Genomic DNA, 20,559 nt, shown 5'->3' on the forward strand with positions numbered 1-20,559 from the left:
GAGTTTTAAACCCAACAGTAGACCAACCCTTTAGGGTTACCTTCTTCTTTCTTGGTTCTTGACCTTTCCTGTCCCTGAATTATTTCAATCATTTTCAATATAACCTCAAGGATCACCTTCTTCTTTCTTGACTCTTAACCGTTCCTTGAATTATTTCAATCATTTTCAATATAACATCAAGGGCGGTTAGTCCTAAGGTTCACAACAATCACTTCCCCTCTCTCTATTAAAGTGTGGATTGGCATATCAAACTGATATGATTTAAAGGGTAAATACTAGTACACACAAGTTGTTAAGTCATGATTTTAGTGCAAAAGGCGTGGACTGTTGTGTGAAATAAACATTACCCTTATTTGAATGACAACGAATATTGCAACTTGAAACAATGGCATTTTATTATCTTTGCAAATATTTTCATACTGTCTTGTTTGGTTGTATTCCACATGAGAATATTTATCACCTTCGGTTTAATTGGATATCCAGGTCCTTAAAAATGTTGCTTGCATGTGAAAGTTACAGAACAAAAATTTTAAGATAGATTTAGTGACGCGGAAATCAATTTCGATGCATGGGATTGAGAAGTTTAAAAAAAAAAATTTAAAAAAAAAAAAAAAAACAAGATAATACAATAAAAGACTCCTACAACAGTATAACCCCATTCAGCAATACCAGCTCCATCAGGCATAACTATTAAGAACAAAGTGAATTGTAATGGTAAAATACAAATTAGGGATTGGAATTTGGACTTGGAATATTGAAAATTGATTGCAATCCTGTGGAAACTTACAGTCATATTCATGCATGCGCATATACCTTTTTAACCCGCAAGTTCATGACTTTCAAGTTTTGATAACAAAATCAATAGATTCAAAATGACAAAAATAATTTGCAACAATGAGGATGAATGAGAACAGGTCAATTATAATACACCATATATCGGAAGACTCACTAATCTTTCGAAGTCTCTGCGAATGAGAACTACATTACCTATGTACAGAGCCTCTTGAAAAATACTGATTAGCATGTTAGCATCTATACTCACAAAATCACTCCAATCGAGAAATCCAAGCTTTAAAGACAGCTGGAATCAACTTTTGGCAGAAAAAATCCTCTTCACTTCATGAACGTTGAAAACACATCCGTTAAAGAGAAGGGTCTTCCCTTGCTATATGTACCAATTGTTTCAATAATTTGTCATTGGAGGCAACTCAACTCACACAGCTGCACAAATTGCCCCTGAGATGTTGGGGGAAAAAAATATAAACAAAGATGTCACTCTAAATGAACTTTTTCCCTTTGAGTCAGAATCATAAGTTAAGAGAAATGTAAAACTGCCCAATCCACAAGTAGTTGAGCCTTCATAAATGACACACATCTATAATATTCTAGCCTCTTTGATCTTAGTTATACATATGTCTATGCATGTTTGGATATTCAGGAGTTTGCCCTTCTCTACACTTTTAACAAGAATGCTGAACATAGGTTGCCAATGGAGTGTGACCAGACATCATGGATCTTATTGTAGGGGGGAATAGAAAACTTGTACAAGGCTATGCTATAACATGCAAGAAGCTAAAAAGACTAAATGGAAACTAACTAGACATTGGATCAAAGAAGCTTCACTTCAGCAAAATTGTTATATCACACAAGTGGAGGTAATAGCAAGAGGCTGTTAGGATTGGTGTTGTGTTTTGCCCACAACCCAAAGAAGAAATAATTTTTTCTCTATGCCAAAACTTTAAGGGTCCCTTTGGTTGGGGTGAAACATGGAGGATAGAAAATGATGAAAAAAAAAAAAAGTGTTTTGTTGGGAGTGAAAATGAGGGAAGAAAATGGTGGGGCTCAATGGTTTTCTCTCCAGGTCCATCGAAACTCTCTCCCCAAATCAAGGAGAAAACTCAAGTGGAAACCTGTTGCTATATTTTGGATGAAATTGTCCCAATCCAACATCCATATTATTTGAACTTTTGTCTTTTTCTTCTCTGTTAAATTTTTTTTTTTTTTCTCTTTTATTTATCTTTTCTTCAGATTTTCTTCCCTTTCATGCATATCCTTTCTTCCATTTTTTTTTTATGATTCTTTTCTTTTGTGCTCATCCTTCTTTTCTCAACAGTTTTGGATTTTTTATTTTGGAGAAAAAAGTTTTGGGTTGTTTAAAATCTTTTTTTTTTTTAAATGAAGTAATCATTCATACATAATTTTTTAATAAAAATACAATGTATTAATTTTTGTTTTACCTAATTGGGACATAATGATAAATTTATACCAATTCTATTTTTTATCCTCTCATTTTTCTACCCTCCCAACCAAACACATATGAGAGAAAATAAAATTTCTTCTATCCTCTCATTTTTCCACCCCTTCAACCAAACAGGCCCTTAGAGAAAGTTGTGTCACCATGTAGCTGACTGTTAAGAGTTATCTTATGTTATAAAACCTAATATAAATATATGCTAAGGTAGCGGCTGACTAATTAACGCCAAAACCTTATTTTCTTCTCTGTTCTCTGTCACTCTCTCCCTTTATTTTCCCCTTCTTCCTTCTCTCTAACCTGAACTTCCATAGTTCACAATTTAACTTTGACGAAAACTAAAAAAATTATTTTACCAGTAACATGCATATGAAAATTAAACTTTTCTAGTTTTTAGTAAAACATGAAAGTCCTTTACGAGAGAACCCACCAGATGAGATAGGAATCATAGCATAAAAACAAAGACCCTTTCCCAATGCTCACTCAGCAATATAAGTTATCACCTCAATTGCAATGCCACTTGCTTTTTTGCTAAGTTGCTCTCAATTGTTTCCATATATTTGGGGCAAAAATTATTGTGTTTGTGTTTGAGAGAGAGAGAGAGAGAGACCTGAGGACCAGGAGGAGCAGCAAAACTTTACTTCACTAATGTGCTTCACATCAAGCCCAATAAACCATGATCCAGTGCTAACATCATCATGGGCATATGTACGAAGAATAGATCTGGAGAACCAAAAAAAGATGTCAACTCAATAATGCCAGGTGTGTCTATATTGTAATTAATATTACCATAAAGGAGGGAGAAAATACTTGTTTATTGATATGAACTGAGCCAGTGCTCTTGACATTACATACATCTCCCCTGAAGCATGTCGGAAATATCTGTAACATAAAAGAAACATGTTTTCAGTCAGTTGAAGAGGCAGGTACTGAAAAATTAAGAACAGGGAGCTGCACAGCCTGCATGCATGCTAACATCCTAGGTTCTTGTGCACTGCTCAGTTTTTTCAAACCAAGCAATCAGCTCCAACCATGGAATTTCCCCCCAAAACATAATATATTACCTATGATGATTATTGAGATAGAAGAATTTCACATTACAAGGACTGATTTGTGGGAAATCGCACTACATCATTGCAGCAATATGAAACAATCAGTTCAGTACTTTCATAGGCACATTTTCTTCAGTGGAAAAACTAAACCTTTTTTTGGTATGTTCTACACTAATGCACCTCACAAAACAGAATGAATATTTTAAGAAGCCAACCCTTGCCACCTCACTCAACTTAACTCGAAGTTTCAAGGGAAATTGCAATAAGGGGATAGTTTCAAATGAAGAAGAGTATTTTGACTATGCAGCAAGAAACAGACATGTAAGGCACAATAATAATATTGAATTTTGAAATTGGTGAGCCCACAACTGAGCCAGTTACACTCTGGAATAAAGAATTGCAACATCATACTAGAAAGACTTTAGGAAAAAAACCAAAGAATGAAAAACTCACGATTTTTTATCCCCAAATTTCCACCATTCTGGTTCATACCACTTGTGGGACCTACACATTTCAGACAGTATAGGTAATAATGAAAACATACTAAACATTTCCCATCATCAAATAAATATTTTTATTTAACTCACTGTTCTGAAAAAACTTCGCCTGATTTCATACACCCAATATAAACACGAGGCTTATCCATATGAGTAGTTAGCATTGCTCCCAGGGCATCTGTATAACAAACAATAAGCCAAAACAATCAGCATAGACTACAATAATCTGTTTAGGACTATAGGCTTCAAATTCTCTTAATTGATGAAGTCTGTAATTGCTGTTTTGTCTTTTCTTTTCTTTTCGTTTCTTTTTGTTTAGTAAATTTCTTTTAATTCATGTCAAAATTGAGCTTTTTACTGTGATAATGATGTATTTAGTGTTCAAAGATCAGCTAGCATGTAAAAGGATTTAAATAAAACTAACAAATTTCTGTGACAAATCTTAATGGGGTAAACAAGGGAAAATTTCAAGGAGGAAGGAGGATAAACTAGTTTCCTGTAACATTTCATGCGAACATGTGTTCTTGCATAGCCTACAAGATTCTCTCTCTTGCAAACTAGAAAAATTGAAGGTTACAGGGACACGCTATATTGTCAATCACCAGAAACATTAAGGACATACCTATGTTAACATAGACATCATCATTGACCTTAGCATAAAACTCAGCATCCCAATTCTCTACTGCATGAATAAAAAAAGATTTCATCTTTCTTGGAGACTCCTCAGGTGCCTCCACTTGACCATCCTGTAGGACAGAAGACAAAAAATTGGACTATTAATAACTACTCCTAGTTTGTATTCCCATTTCCTATTAACAAGTGATTCAACTCCATTAGAAAAACTGAAAATTATAAAACTACATTTCAGATCTATTGAACCTTTAAGAGTTAGATATCTGTATGTGAAACAATTGTTTAAGCTCTAAAACACCAACTATTTATCATTGACTTAAATTTAGTAAATGGTTTGACGTACAAGAATGATGAAATCATTGGTGTGCCTATTTTCATTGTCAATTTCTCTGTCCAAACTGTCTCCATGATTTGCACTGCAAGATATATAAACTTAACTAAATTAAAAAATAGAAAATTCTTTCAATTAGTGTTGAGTTAACAAAATAGAGACCTTCTTCCTATGACAAATCGTACAATGATGCCCTTTTCATCGGCCATTTTTTCTACAGCTGCACCTGCACATATTTTTTTTTAAAGCTTTACCATCATAAAATTCAAATAAAAAGTGCAATCAAGGAAAAAAAAACCCTGAAAGAAGCAGTTTCAAGATACTCTTTTCTTTTCTTTTTTTTTGATAAATGCAATATACTCAAAAAATTAATAGATATTGAAAAAGACAGTCACATAAACACAAAAAATCCAAATATCCACTATAAAATCCTCATTTGCAATTTAACCAAAGTAATTTATTTTTAGGTCATGATGTATATTAGCGGCTGGCTGGACACTTGTATGGCATACAGCTAAGGTTATCTATAGCAAACTTCAAACAGGAAAGACACAACAAAGCAATAGTCAGAACTAAATTTGACCAATCAAAGAGATTAAAAAAATTGGGTAACATATCCAGTAACAAAGCCCCAGCCATCACATCATCCTCCCCCCAACCTCCCAAGACAAAAAGGTTTAATTACACATTTAGTCCTCAACCTTAGCCCCATGTTTCAGAAATAGCCCCTATCTTTTAACAGGTTTCACTTTAGTTCTTATAATTTTGTGTCCAAAACAGTCCTTGCTTTGATTTTGAGTTGAAATAGTTCAACGAAATCCTAGGGCTTTTGATTGCTTAAAAGGAGTGAAGACATTCCCTTGTTGTGGCCTTTAAGCATGCCTATAAGCAAAGGAACAATCCTGAGCTAGAAGACATGTCCTAAGGATGGAGTGAAATTAAATTCATGCAAAATGTCCCCTATTCACAGGCTGTGGGCAGCCTCATGTATGCTATGACAAGTACAAGGCCAAATATTGTGGTGGGATTAGTGAGTAGATATCAATCTAATCCCAGTAGGACACATTGGCAAGCATTTAAATGAACTTTCCGTTATCTCCAGGCACCAAAGGAATAAAATTATGTTTCAGCTTCAATGATCTAGAAATAATAGGATATATTGATGCTGGTTTTTCATGAGATGTAGATGATTGAAAATCTATAAGCGGACATATTTCCTATTTGATGGAACGGTTGTTTTTTGGTTAAGCAAGAAACAGGGTTGTATTACAAAGCACACAATGGAGGTGGATATACATATCATGCAGCACAGCATTTATGCCTTCACTTATATGTTTTGCTTTAGTTAGGGTAGGTTACCCTTGTAGTGGTCTGTTTAATGCTTTATGATATGGTTTATGCTGATCTATGGTAATCGATATTGCACTTGTGATCACGTAATCCAATTAATTAATCATTAATTTTTTAATCCTCCGCTTAATTGTTTTGGGGTCAAAACTGGTCTTTTCAAGTTCAATACTCAATAATTCCAGCTGTGATTACTATTGGCTTATGTTTCACATACAGAAGCACCTAAATAATTCTTTCACTAAGGGCATGTTTGGTACACTGAATGAGGATTACGACAGAAATGATAATCTTTATTACTAGGAATAAAATGTGTTGTAATAGAATAAGTTTGGTTATGACGTGTAACAATAGAATAAAAATTATCACTCATACAATTATATTTCCCTAAAAGTAATATTTTTTAAAATTTGGGAGAGAAATGAATTGTTTTTTTATAATTTTTTATTTTATAATTGTTATATTTATATGGAAAGTTTGTTTATTTAGAAATATATTAATTTTCGAAATTATTACACATAATAAGGAATAACTATTACAACCCTTTTAGAGATAAACACTTATTTCTCATTTTAAAGAATAGTTAAATGACTATTCCCGGTAATAAAAACATAACCAAACTAAAAAATAACTAAACCATAGGAATAACTATTACATTACAATGCCTATTACAGTTACCAAACATGCCCTAACTACTTCTTGGAAACGTTCTAAGCCTTCAAATTGTCTTTCCGACTCATTATTAATTCATTTTAAATCTACTATTGTTTAAGCCAACTACATGTGTTGGATCTACTTCAGTTATTCATAATATAACATATTAGTTTGGGTCAAACCTTTCACTTCAAATGGTCTCCACCCACTTCTTTTTATGGTTAGGATAGCATTCAGCATTCTAGATTTAGAACCACCATATAACATGTTAACTTTAGCCACACTACTGATTTATTGAACTATCTCCTTTTCATTGAAGACAGAAATAAGATAACTCAAACGTTAACAGCCATACTCAACTAGCAGTTGCAATGTTGCATTTCAATTTAGCACTACACACTACCATGAGCTTATCCCAGACCCCCAAATTGTAATGTAAGTTTCCAGCCTTTATCCCCTCTAAATATTTTCAATTTTTAGAGCTCCTTTAGAATGGCATGCCTAAAAATTGTAAAGTAATGGAGCGTTTTTTACTTATTTATTTACTTTTAAATGATAAGTTTAACACACATCTAATGGGTCTTGAAGCCACAACCTTACCTCCACTCCTTTTAAGGATGGAGGAAGCGTTGTTTGAGCTAGAGCTCATTATAAGTGAAGTGCTGCCATTGACATAGGTCATTATTTACATTGATCTTACTAAAGGAGGGGAAAATGCAACTAGCAAACAGTTACCGGTTGGCATCCATGCCTTGCGAATAGCATCTCTATTTTTCTTTCGGCCAAATGTTGTGATAATTCCTATGGCAGCTAAAAGCTTTTTCTTAGAACGAGTCCCGTCATTTTTTGACAAGTGCTTTGGAACAAAGCCTTCCTGTGTGGCTGCAGCGAGGTCCATCTCGAGCTCCGACAACTTCTTTTGTTGCTCCCTAGAAAATAAAAAAGAATCCCACTATGAGCTTGAGATCAAAATTTGTCGAATGTGACAAATGGCTGGAATCAAATTACCTGCAGGTTAGAACTTTTAACGTATCATCAACAGAAATGGCAGATTGACCCTGAAAATTTATGACAAATCGTTCATTAATTTTTCATTTTATGCAGAAACTAAACAAAGCCTTATAAATAAAGGAAAATACAGGCGCAGTGTCATGACCAACAACACTTTGCCCAAGGACTTGACAAACCAAGACAACCCATTACACTCCTAACCATGATCCCATCAATTAAGTATTATTGCATCATGAAATACCATACCAGGCAATGCTGGCTGTAGATGACACAGCACATGATCCAATCATTTTTGGATTGTCAATTATTCGAGTATTGCCCATTTACAATAACGTTACTAAAGGTCCAATCAAACCCAAACAAGTCCATTGTCTTTTACAAAAACATCGTATTTCATATGCTGGCAGTGTAACCAAAAAATGTCACTAGAATCACCAAATTACTGCAGATTTTAAAACCATTTATCATTATTTAAAACAATAAAATTAGTAGAGACCATTTCAATTCTGCGCAAGTATAACTTTACAAGCACTTTTCCTTCACCAAATAAATTTACTTCATTAATCATATATTTAGCTGTTCTTATTTTATTTTTATTTTTTTAAAACAGAAAAACCTAAATTTGATACAGAAAATGAAAATTAAAAAACTAAAAAAAAAGTTTTTTTTTGATAAGTAAAAAGATTTGAAAGAATGAAAAAGAAAAAGAATACCTGGCCAGTTTGTTTATCGAGCTCTTGGATCAAATATACTCTATTCTCAGCATCCTGCCATAGCCTATCGAATACAAATTCTTATCAAACACTCATTAAACTAAAATTTACCAATACATCACAATTCACAACGCAAATAAAATTCTTAAATTAAAAAATTTATAATAATAAATAAATAAATAAAACCCTAACCGGCCAGCTACGTAAACTGCGGCCATGGTTGCGAACATGGCGAGCAAGAGAACCGAAATCCGAGACGGAGTAGATAGCCGGTTCTGCGATGCGCGGCTATGCATTGTGGTCAACGGGGAGAGAGAGAGAGAGAGAGAGCGCACTCAGTAAATTGTTGTTGACTTTGACATGTGATTGAATTGTTTTCTGACCGTCTGATTTGATCCGGGGGAATCGGAAGCTCGTTCAACGATGGAGCTGTGAGCGTGAGTTTTTGAATCTGAAATGAAGGGAAGGTCAGGTTAGGTAGTGTGGGCTCTTAGTTAGTTTTTCAGATAAATTGGCCGTTGTTGTAGGCAAATTTCATAGCATGTAGAGCACTAGCATCGGATAAGTAAAAAAAAAATTTACGTCGGTTTTTTTTTTTCTTTTTTTTCAAAATAACCTCAATTTTTAAACTATTTCGTTAGTTGGCAATGCTTTCAAACTATTTAAGAAACTAAGCAAATCTAGCATGATAGAGTCAAACTCCACAGAACTTGAGATTTGGAGACACGATTTGTATAAAAATCGAGTCCCTAAAACTTGAGTTCCCTAGAGCAAATCCAAAACAACAAGGCATAAACCCAGCGATGCCCACAACAAGAACGCAGCAACGCAACCCACAAAAACATAACAACGCACCAACAACGGTTCAGATTCTCTCTCTCTCTCTCTAAACCAGATTTGCACAAACCTTAGCCTTTGGGTTTTGGGTATTTTCTGAATTTTGATTTGGGTAGCAAAAAATTCATATTCTCACTCTCTCTCTCAACTAGATTTGCAAAAACAGAGACTGAGTTTTGGGTATTTTCTGAATTTTTGATTTGGGTGTTAAGAAAGGAAAAAGAAGGAAGAACAAAAAGAAGTGGAATTGGAACTCGAGTCCCTAAAACTTGAATTCCACATAAAAATCAAGTTGAAGGGACTCAATTTGCTACAGTAAACTCAATTTTTTCACACTTGAAATGTTAGTTTCCCAAATAGTTTAGAAACGTTGCTAACTAACGAAATTGTTTGAGAAATGATATTATTTTGAAAAAAAAAAATCATTTCACATCCTCAAACATTACTTTATCTATTTTACCAACTTATTTTACTTACGTCCTAGTTTTTATTTTTACATACAAGACCCTAAATGAGTGTAAGTTGTAACCCTGCAACCCATGTCACTACTCAAACTGAAATGGAATTGTCCTCCCCCAAATTGGTTTAAGCTTAATTCGGATGGGTCTTCACTCTTCATTAGTTAACCTCACAGGTGGTGGTAGACTCATTAGAGATGCCAGCGGAGCTTCGGTTATAGGGTACACAAAAGCATTAGGTTTACCACAAGCACCGCAGAATTTTGGGCCATTTGAGATGGCATAAATCTCTACTTGCTGTTGATATTGAATTAAATGTTGAATTGGTTGTTGATTTATTAAGTACGTTTGAAAAATGCAAAACTACATTGTTGGTCCCTAAAGTTTATCTTATGAGTGCAATTAGTCCCTCAAGTTTTAAGTGTGCGCTATTAGTTTCTTAAGTTTTAAAAATGAATAGTATTAGTCCTTCTGTTAAATGCCATTAGTAATATTGATTAGGTGGCTAACGGAAAAGTGATTAGTCTTGTTTTTAATGATGTGGCATTTTCTTAATGAAAAAATTAACAAAAATGATCTTACACGTAAGAAACATACTGACCCTAATTCCAAAATTAATACAGGTTCCAAATCAAAACCCCATTTAGCCATTCCCCCATCTGATTCAGAGATGCACGAGAGAGAGAAGGTGGCCTAGCCCTAGATGCCGTTGCGATGCCGCCTCCATCCACTATAAATGGTGACCTACTGCCTCACGCTTCCTCCAAGCAACAGCCACGGCCACGGTGGCCTCCTCCTTCATGCTGCTTACACAGCCTTGCCGGTCCTTCCTCCTCATATCTCCGACCAACCCATCTTAGTTATTACACTTTTTCCTCTCTACAACCCAGTTAAGCACAATATGTATGGCCATTTATGAATTTTTGATTCCTAAATAAAAATGTTTGAATTTTTTGTGTTTGTGTTCGTGTCAAGTTGGACACTTTTATGGCTAAGTGCATACAAGTTAATACAAGTTGGTCGTTGCTTTAGCTTATGTGAGTATTAATTAGCTTAAAGTGAGCAGTAGTATTAAAACAATGATGGTTTAAGATTAAATAGAATAATGTGAATGTTAGCAGATGGACAAAACATCTATTCTCAGAGACGCCATTGATTACACGAAAGAGCTCCTGGAAATAATCAATAAATTGCAAGAATAAGAAACGGAAGTGGCTAAAAATTAACTTAACCTAATGGGCATCTACAAGGAGCTAAAGCCAAATGAAGTTCGGTGAGAGATTCCCCCAAGGTAATATGTCTTGTGACTCTTGTCTTACTTTGTTAACCTTTAAGACCAATATATTACTCAATTCTTGAATTGAATTTTAATTATGCTTCCATGACTTTACAGCTTGATGTGGAGAGGAAGGACATGGATACCAGGATTGGTATATGTCGTGCAACTAAGCCAGGATTGTTGCTATCTAGCTATGGAGGAAGAGGTCTGTAGAAGAAGAAGACAAAAAAATTATTTTGGAGTAGTTTACAAGGCTTGAAGATATGGATTTTTAAAGTTGTTATTCTTAGGAATTTTACAAGTGAGAATGTTTAATAATAATGTCTTATAAATAAAGTGTTGCTCATTTATCTGGTTCATCTCAAATCAATTATGTATTGTCTACTGGATTATTATTTTTTCAATAGATAAATCAATAACAAAGTAATTTTGTTATACAATGTAAAAATATTCTTACTGTCATCTGGAGGATGGAAAAGTGTGAGGCGACAAACTGAAATAATTAAATCATGCAATGTTATTGACATGGAGTTGGCAGATGGAATAGCTTCACTGGTAGTCTGGTACCATATTGTCTCCACCTGCATTTAATCTATCAAAGCTAATGGAAAATTTTTCACATCCATGTTATTGTACCTAGCTTAATGTTAATTAGGGTGACATCAACTTATGCAAAAGCATAGCACAATGGCTACACATAAGATTCAGTACTAAAGTCTCCAAAAGGTCCACTACTTTGCCTTTTTTTAGAGTGTTATGTTGATTTTGCCTCCAACAACATAGCAATATAATTTTAAAAGAGAGACTAGCCAATTGCATCATTTGACAAGGTTTCAACAAACATCATTAAATTCCACCATTCAAAATGTTCCAAATAGTAGTAATCCTCAAACAGTGTCAGACAATAACAAAAATTTGTTCCAAACTGTGGTAACCCTCGAATTGTTTCAAAAATAACAAAAAAATATCTAAGTATTCCATCCACTTCAAAATACACATTTATCTCCATAAGAGCCTTCACTTTTGCACATTAATTCACAAGCAATCTTATTCGTTTATGCTCTTGTGCATTCATATAAAACTTTGTAATTCTTTTGGATGTCTCGCAACAGCCATTATTTCTGCTACAACTCCAAAGCTGTAACTTCTGGTAACTCTTTATGTCTCTAACCTGAGAAAGTGCACAAAAATATTAATCTAGTAAAAACAATGAAGGCAATTTTGTTGTTACTTATCAAAAAAATAATAACCTGAGGTGCTGGTTGACTTCGATATACTCCACCAGTCTGTGCTACTTGACATTGGGGTGATGGCTTACTTTGTGCTGTGACATCTCCTTTCCTAAACTGAATGCATTGTACTTTCATTTTAGTACATTAACAACTATAAATATGTCGTTTTCATGTGAGACTAACAAATATAAATATGTACTTGTTTTCATATGAGACAATCACTCACAAGTTGTTTTTTACTGCTTTGACTAACACATTTTTTCTGAAAATATAAATATAGAGTGCCCTCTGCCCCTAGTGCAGGGCAGAAAGGGGAAAAGGAATACTAGAATTCATGATGATATTTAAGAATTCAATGCTTATTGCTTAATATAACATATGGTCTTGGGAATGTATATTGTGTAATTAAAGGGTTTCATATGATACTCTTTTACTAATGTAAGCATTTGCCACCATCTTAAAACTAGCATACAACTGAAGTAGCTACCACCATTGTACATGTTTTGTTTTTGTGTGGGCTGCAAGGGCTGGTGGAAAGACAAATTATGTTCATATTTTGTATTGTTGGAAATACTTTGAAGAAACAGTAACCAGAAGAGTAGCACTAAATTGTTTTCTCTGAACTGTTCATCTTAAAGTAATAGGGTTTTTTTTTTGGTAGCAATCCAAGTGGCTTATGTGCAAAGTATAAAAATTTTGTTATTTTCAATTTCCTCAACTTTCCCACCAAGCAAAACAACCCAAAAATAAAATGCCAAACCTTCTTTTATGAGTTTATCACAAAACGGACTTAAACAATATGTCGTTCGTCTCCTCCTGTGGTATGAATTCATAAAGGGTTCACCATTACTGAAATGGTTCTAATGTGTATGGATTTATTCTAAAATAAAATTTTCTAAGCTACACAACACATTGTATAAAATAATATGACAAATTCATAATTTCAAAAAAAAAAAAAGAGGAAAAATATTAACTTGTATGCACTTATTAGTCACAAAAGTGTCCAACCTGACACGAACACAAACGCAAAAAATTCAATTTTTTTTTTAAGGAATCGAAAAATTCATACATGGGCAGACATATTGTGCTTAACTGGGTTGCAGAGAGGAAAAAGCGTAATACCTAAGATGGGTTGGCCAGAGATGGGAGGAGGAAGGACTGGCAAGGCTGTGCAAGTGGCGTGAAAGAGGAGGTTATCGTGGCTTTCGCTTGGAGTAAGTGTGAGGCAGGAGGTCACCATTTTCAGTGAAGGGAGGCGGCATCGCAGCAGCATCTAGGACTAGGCCACCTTCTCTTTCTCATGCATCTCAAAATCAGATGGGAAATGGCTGAATAGAGTTTTGCCAGGGTCAATTTGTTTCTTACGTGTAAGATCAGTTTTGTTAATTTTTTTTATTAAGAAAATGTTACGTTATTAAAGACAGAACTAATCACTTTTCTGTTAGCCACCTAAGCAATATTACTAACGGCATCTAACAAAAGAACTAATACTAATTATTTTTAAAACTTAAGGGACCAATAGCGCACACTTAAAACTTAAGAAACTAATTGTGCTCATAAGATAAAGTTCAAGGACCTACAATGTAGTTTCACCTTTGAAAAACTTCAAATGCTAGTGATGCCATTGTGACTGAAGGCAGGGAGAGTCTTAGACAAATCCTGTTGGCCAGGAATCATCCCTGCGGGCGGGACTCATCTTTCTCGGGATTTTGGTGTGTACTTTGAGCCCCCTGTTTATGTTTCCTTTTTTGTTTATTTATATTTATCTAAAACGACATATGGACGTTCTGTATCATCTATTAATGAAATTATCCAACTACAAGTTTGATTGTTGCTACAAGAAATACCTTTCAGTCATTGTTATGAGCAAGTTTTGTCAGGACCAGAATGTGCGACTATTCGGTTGCTCCAATAGAGCGAGAAGCCTCGCCTTTACAAACTTAACAGTTGCCTCAACAGGTTTATAGCAAGAATCGCCTATTGTCTCATGCCATGTAAGTTTGGCAAAGGCCAACTTATTTGCTTGAAACTAATTCGCACACTACGATGCCAAATTAGCTCACATGGGAAAGTATTTCTTTCATCTAAACTGAGATGCAACTTTTTAAAGCATCATATATATATATATATATATATATATTCAAAATACAACACTACTTTTGCTCAATAATCAAAATAAGCAAAAAATAACTATTAAGCTCATCCAATTGACCAAAAATCAATTAAAAAGCTAGATAAAACAATTTTAAAAGTCTATTGAGGTGCTAGTGCAACCTCAGGTTCTCTAGGCGCTGTTTGTATCTCAAACTCCTCTGGAAGTGCTAGTAGATCCTCGTATTCTTTTGGCACCTTCAGAAATATACGCCCCCTACGAACCAGGTGTACAGTCTTTGTAACTGAAAAAGGGCCTTGATGCATTTTTATGTTCCCTGAGTAAACCTGACGAAATTGGGGCTCGTCAGGCATAGGCACCCAAACACCCCCGAATTCAAATTCCATGGTGGCCTTACGAAAAGTCACCCGGGCTTCATCTTGTGATACCCCGGGCATAAATGCTGCATATAAGAGAGCTTCGTCGGTCTCATAGAGGCACACATCCGGAGAGACCACCGGAGGTAGAGGTATATCATGTTGTTCCATGTTGATATAATTTGATATTGATGCTGCATCAGATTTTTTTTTTTTTTTTAATTAAGATAAATAAAACCCAATGTTATTTGCCTGGCCAATCATAAAGATCTCCATCTAGAGCTAGGGTATTGATAACACATTTCAAGAGCTCTTTTTTTCTTTTTTTTCAGTTACGAATAATTGTATTGAACAAAACCCAGATACAAACAACAAAAGCACAAAACAAAAAAACTGCTGGACAGATCTGCAATGCAAACACCCAGCATAGGGGAAGCATTACGAAGCACAAAACATCTTACGCTACACTACCCTCCCTCTAAATCAGAAAAAGAAATATTCCACCTGATTCATAAAATTCAATTACAACTAGAATTAGGAACATTTTGCATAAAGAGGATTTGAAACCCAAGCTATGCCATTTAACACCTTCACAATCCTTTGAATCCACAAGTGGGATATATAGAGGCAACCAAAGCTAATGTGCATAAAGAGGATCTGAAACTACACTTCTGCAGATTACTGACACCCCATTGTAACACTCTATTCCAAATTATTTCAGTAACTCTTTTACCCCAATAGAAAATAGAAAACAACAAAGTAGCCTGAAGGGCAAGGCTAGTTCACCTTATGACACAAAATATAGAAAGGATTTCTATCAAATACAAATCCCTATTAATTTTTAAAACCTAAGCTGAAAGTACAGGTACTACAACGTAAAATAAAGTATTCAATCTACCCTTATGTGAGAGGAAGGGGTGGCACATCACTACATTGTACACCAAGTGTTCGAATAATTTCTCTGCAAAAATTGAGACTAGTGGTGGCAAACGTAAAAGGTTTGCATCTTTTTTTTGTATGCGTCATTTTAACGCTGCCATGAAGTTTATGTAAATTTAAAAGATCTATAGATTTAAAATGATGTATCATTTTAATAAAATAGATAAACTCTAATAGACAGGTACATCCTTCTGAAACTCGTGTAGATATAAATTATACGTGTTTGCTCTGTTTCTTATACATGATGATAAAATAAGTCAATCAAATAACTGCAAAAATTTTGAACACGTCTAGACAACAATCATATTCCATCACCCATGTTTAGCATTCAATCATTCACACTTTCAGAAGAGGGGACTAGTTCAGTGCCCAATGTAACAGAGGCAGGTGATAAGACATAAAACACAGAAATGAAAGTAATCTGAATTTACAATTCAAAAAAATACCATGACCCATCAAAACCTAAAAGCACAAAACCCAACTAACTTTCCCAAATAGACAATATCTATATTGAAATATTAATCATATTAATTATATTTAAAAGCCAAAAAAAGGAAAACCCAGATGAAATGTTCTTGACTTGGAGACCAACAAAAACATGAAAACAAAAGATGGGGTTCAGTATCTCTTTAAAGGGCCTATAATACTTGAATGGAAATTTAAAAAAAAATTTAATTCTATATCACACAATAAAAATAGAGTTTTAACAAAACAGAAACAGAGCATGGTAATTACAAGTATACATGTTTAGTCATTCCCTCAAACACCTAGCACGCAAGCCCACTAAAACATTGCAACATAAATAACACAAAGTTATAAACTTTATAGCGTGTATGAATAAATAACACAAAGTAAAACAAAGAATTTGGTCTAAAAGAAACACAAATTTAATGGAAGATATTTGACAAAACACCAAAAAAGAAAGAAAGAAACTTACCGATTAAGGGAGCAGGAATTCAACGAAATTAGGGTTAGGGTTAGGGTTTAAGGAGAGAATCAATACTCTGTGCAGTACATAACAATCAAAGTGGTCTTTTGCGTGAAGAGAGCAGTGTAGTCTGACTGACAATACCATCCCACAACTTTAGCATGAAGAAGAAGATTGCTATCAAAAACAAGGTTGGAGTGACCGAAATTCAAGAATGAATAGTTATAATAATTGACTTGTAATCAAATAGATTCGATACAAGAGAATCAAAATAGGGCTGGGGTTTAGGCTACAACGATTTAACATTGAAAATAAAATAAAAAATTAATTTACAGAAACGTTTATCTTAACTAGCCTCTGAGCACGCGCTCGCTCAAAGGCTCTTTTATTTTTTAGGTAAGGGTTAATGCAGAGCATTTATAATAATTTGGAATTACTACTTTTTTCAATCATCAAAAAAAATTTAAGGGTGTGATGAAAAATTATTTCACAACACATAATACTCATTTTTATCATAAGATTGTTTGCAAATTATGTGCGGTCTCCTTCAATTCTTTCTGTAACTACAATGTAATAATATAAAATGGTCAATTGGTTTAATTATATATAAAAAATAATGGTGAAAGCTTTATAAATATATTATATAAAACTTATCATTATTAACATCAGAATTTATATGACTTGGTCCAGCCTCAAAGTCATTTGCCATTATAGTTGGATAGGTTGGAGGGAGACCTAAATTTAATATTACAAACATTAACTTAGTAATTTTGTATACATTGACATACAACTAACATGCCAAAAAATACGAATTTTGTATAATCTCACCACTAACTTCTTGCATAGCCCTATGCTCAACTGGCATATTGCGTGCCAAGTTACGGATATGTGTAAGACGACGACTTTGTCCAGCCTCGTGATTAGGCAGTATTAGTGATGGGTTTGTTGATGTTGAATTAGAATGTACAACATCTTCTTCATTCAAATTTGTTGGGCCTCCCACTAAAATGTGATCACCACCCAAAGTTTGTTGTCTTTGTCTTGCATAATTGGCACGACGTCTTGCCAATTGAATATTTCTGCTTTCATTGTCTTCTCTTTGTATTCTCAAGCGAGCATAATATCTCCATTGTTCTCGACGACATTCTATGTCATCGGTATCCACCATCGCTGTATTTTGCGAACTCATTCCTACATAGAATTAAATAAAATTTATAGTGGTTGTTGCACATACATACACAATAATGAATAGATTTTTCCTTGTCACAAATAGAGTGTATTAAAACCTCAAAAAAGTGAACTAATTTTGAACAAATTAATCACATGTAAGAATTGTAATAATATGTGTAATTGTTATAAATTTTTAGTAAAATAGGAGAAATAAGTTACACTTCTTAAAATTATTAAATTATTATTTGAGGTAGAAGTTTTGAGAATATATTTAAATTTAGGTAATGATTTGTAAGATCAATATGACTAAAATATTATTTAAAAAATGTTTACTTTATTTCACAAAATCATTAATTATCCATAAAAAAAATACATGGCTTGCATTTTTGGATTGGGATTTGGATGCTTCTACTAATTTTTATATTAGTGAGTATCTGATGAGTTTTAAACTGATAGACTATCATTATCCATACTTATGTTGTATTTTATGAGGTACGTATCATTTTTTATGGAATAGTAAAGTAATAAGCTTTTTGTTAAAGGAAATGTTCCTAAAAAGATCCTAAAATATAGTAACTATTCATCCACTTTTTTTTTTTTTTTTTTTTTCTAGTATTGTTGATGTTGTTCTTTTTTTCAAACTTTATGTATGACAATTACCATTTTTTGTCTAATCCTAAAATGTAGTTTTTTTAATCCTAAAATTTAGTCATTTACTACATATCCATAACATAAGTAAATAAAAGTTTAAATTGAAAATTTAATGGCAAGAGATACATGTTAATTGTATAAAACCACAATTGTATTTTGAGATTTTTTTAAATAAAGTATAAAATGGTGCTTTAACCTTAACAAAAGGCTAATACAATTGGGAATTAATGATTGAAGTATCTTGAAAAAAAATTGTATAAAAACTTCATGATTGTTTGTTGAGAATAAAAATAAATAAATGTAGTTTTAGGTCATAGCAGTAGGAACAACATCTAAATTGACGTTTAAAAATTTGTTTTCAATAAAATATTTTTAAAGATATTTCCTAAAAAATTCTTTAAACTTTTCTCATTAACAAATATAATTTTTTTAATTTCTTTTTTAGTCTTTTTACCTTAAATATAAATTGATAATTAGTTACCAGCCTCTGAGCACGCGCTCACGCGCGTGCTCATAGGCTCTTCTATTTTTTGGGTAAAGGTTAATTTAGAGAATTTATTATAATTTGGGATTACTACATTTTCCAATTACAAAAAAAAAAAACCTAAGGCCGTGATGAAAAAATTATTTTACCACAAACTTAGGGATGTGATGAGCATTAAGCGTTTGTGGTAAAATAATTTTTTCATCACGCCCCTAGGTATTTTTTGTAATTGGAAAATATAGTAATCCCAAATTATAATAAATTCTCTAAATTAACCCTTACTCAAAAAATAGAAGAGTTTTTGCGCATGTTCAGAGGCTAGTATAAATAAATACCATTTGAGGAGTCCACCAATTCTTTAAGTTTAATATCAAAAGATGTAATTTTTTTTTTGTGCAAGTATTAATTTTTTGAACCCAAGCCCAAAAGTTTAATGAATAAAAAATACCTCATAAATTCTATAAAACGTATTTTTTTTTCTTCCTCTTTTCTTTGAAGATAATATTATAAAATTATAGAAAAAGTTGCTTCTAAATAATATCTAAATAATAGGCAAAATTTTAGGAATAAAAATACCTAAGACATGTTTAAAAAAAAAAAATGTAAAACAGTGCTAGCATCTTATTAAAATACCAAAACATGAAACCAACGTTTGTTTGTTTGTTTTTTTTTTTTTTTCAAATTTTACATTTAAATTTTAAATGTAAAATAGTGCTGGCATGTTTTTTTTTTTTTGGCTTGAAAATGTAAAAAAATATGAAACTAACGTTGAAGGACTCAAACTTTGTGCAAATTCAAAAGGCATGGTTTGTTAGGAGTCTTTTTGTCTTTTGGTAAGTTATTTTGAATCCGATTAAATTTTACCAATTTTCAAAATGTATGTACATTAAAATTTAAAATGATGTAACATTTTAAACTATTAAATATAAGATATATTTAAGGGTGTAGGTTTTTACCCCTAAAAATTAGTCTCTACTATTTAGAAGCAATTTTCACCATAATTTTTAAATTTAATCTTTAAAGATAACTTCTCTAGTATCATTCTTGTTTTAGCAAATTTGCGTATATGACAATTGCTTACAAAATCAACAAATGTGCAATGAAAGGCACGAAACAAATTAAATTTCATATGGTAGGATATTTACAAAAAAATGTTTTTTAACGACTACTTGATAGATTGACTACCACTTCGCTCACCCGAATTCATCCAATGTGCTTGCTATGCAATCTAACCAAATTGTTGATATGTCACCCTAAACAAATACAAAAAAAATAGAGAGTAAAGCATAAATGGAAGAAAAATAACAGACTAAAATAATAGGAGAAAGGGAGGGCACCACTTAAAACACATATACTAAAATAATGAGTCAAACTCAATAACCAAAAAAAAAAATCAATATATATCCTTCCCATTCTTAAAAAATAGTCATTAATTAAAGAAAGAGAGGTGTTACATCCACAACATTTTTACAACAAATCAGAGGTGGTTAGTTGTTCTTGGTTTAAATTTGAACTTATCACTGAAATTACTTTTCTACCCTACTCTTAACAACCCGTAACAACCGGCCACATAGGATTTGTTGTAAAAATGTTATGAAAATGTTGTAGACATAGTATTTTCCT

General features: G+C 33.1%; 1 protein-coding gene and 1 long non-coding RNA gene across 3 annotated transcripts; both read right to left on the bottom strand.

The window, feature by feature from the left end:
* Window positions 1–739: 739 nt before the first annotated feature.
* LOC142630166 (hydroxyproline O-galactosyltransferase HPGT1-like) lies at window positions 740–8,973 on the bottom strand. Of its 2 annotated transcripts, none has more exons than XM_075804170.1 (12): window positions 8,682–8,973; window positions 8,490–8,553; window positions 7,774–7,823; window positions 7,501–7,694; window positions 4,927–4,990; window positions 4,777–4,849; window positions 4,423–4,546; window positions 3,891–3,978; window positions 3,757–3,807; window positions 3,062–3,133; window positions 2,862–2,974; window positions 740–1,236 (listed from the first exon to the last, which is right to left on the bottom strand). In XM_075804170.1, the coding sequence occupies exons 1-12, from the start codon at window positions 8,783–8,785 to the stop codon at window positions 1,214–1,216; spliced, it is 1,020 nt and encodes a 339-aa protein (XP_075660285.1). In that variant the 5' UTR covers window positions 8,786–8,973; the 3' UTR covers window positions 740–1,213. The 2 variants fall into 2 exon arrangements, with proteins under 2 accessions (XP_075660285.1, XP_075660356.1); XM_075804241.1 differs by having other exon boundaries at window positions 1,052–1,256.
* A 5,479-nt stretch (window positions 8,974–14,452) lies between these two features.
* Window positions 14,453–16,924, bottom strand: LOC142641545 (uncharacterized). The gene is made up of 2 exons (XR_012845422.1): window positions 16,641–16,924; window positions 14,453–14,958 (listed from the first exon to the last, which is right to left on the bottom strand). It is a non-coding gene; the product is annotated as an uncharacterized LOC142641545 (long non-coding RNA).
* Window positions 16,925–20,559: the final 3,635 nt, after the last annotated feature.

Source organism: Castanea sativa, chromosome 1 (assembly GCF_040712315.1).
Source record: "Castanea sativa cultivar Marrone di Chiusa Pesio chromosome 1, ASM4071231v1".
NCBI lineage: Eukaryota > Viridiplantae > Streptophyta > Magnoliopsida > Fagales > Fagaceae > Castanea > Castanea sativa.

Bases quoted from the DNA above. Each gene is read 5' to 3' on its own strand.
- LOC142630166 (XM_075804241.1), bottom strand. From the start codon at position 8,785: ATGCATAGCCGCGCATCGCAGAACCGGCTATCTACTCCGTCTCGGATT. The intron at 8,554-8,681 runs GTTAGGGTTTTA...TGTATTCGATAG, and splicing joins GCAGTTTACGTAGCTGGCCG to GCTATGGCAGGATGCTGAGA. The intron at 4,850-4,926 runs GTCTCTATTTTG...TATATCTTGCAG, and splicing joins CGATTTGTCATAGGAAGAAG to TGCAAATCATGGAGACAGTT.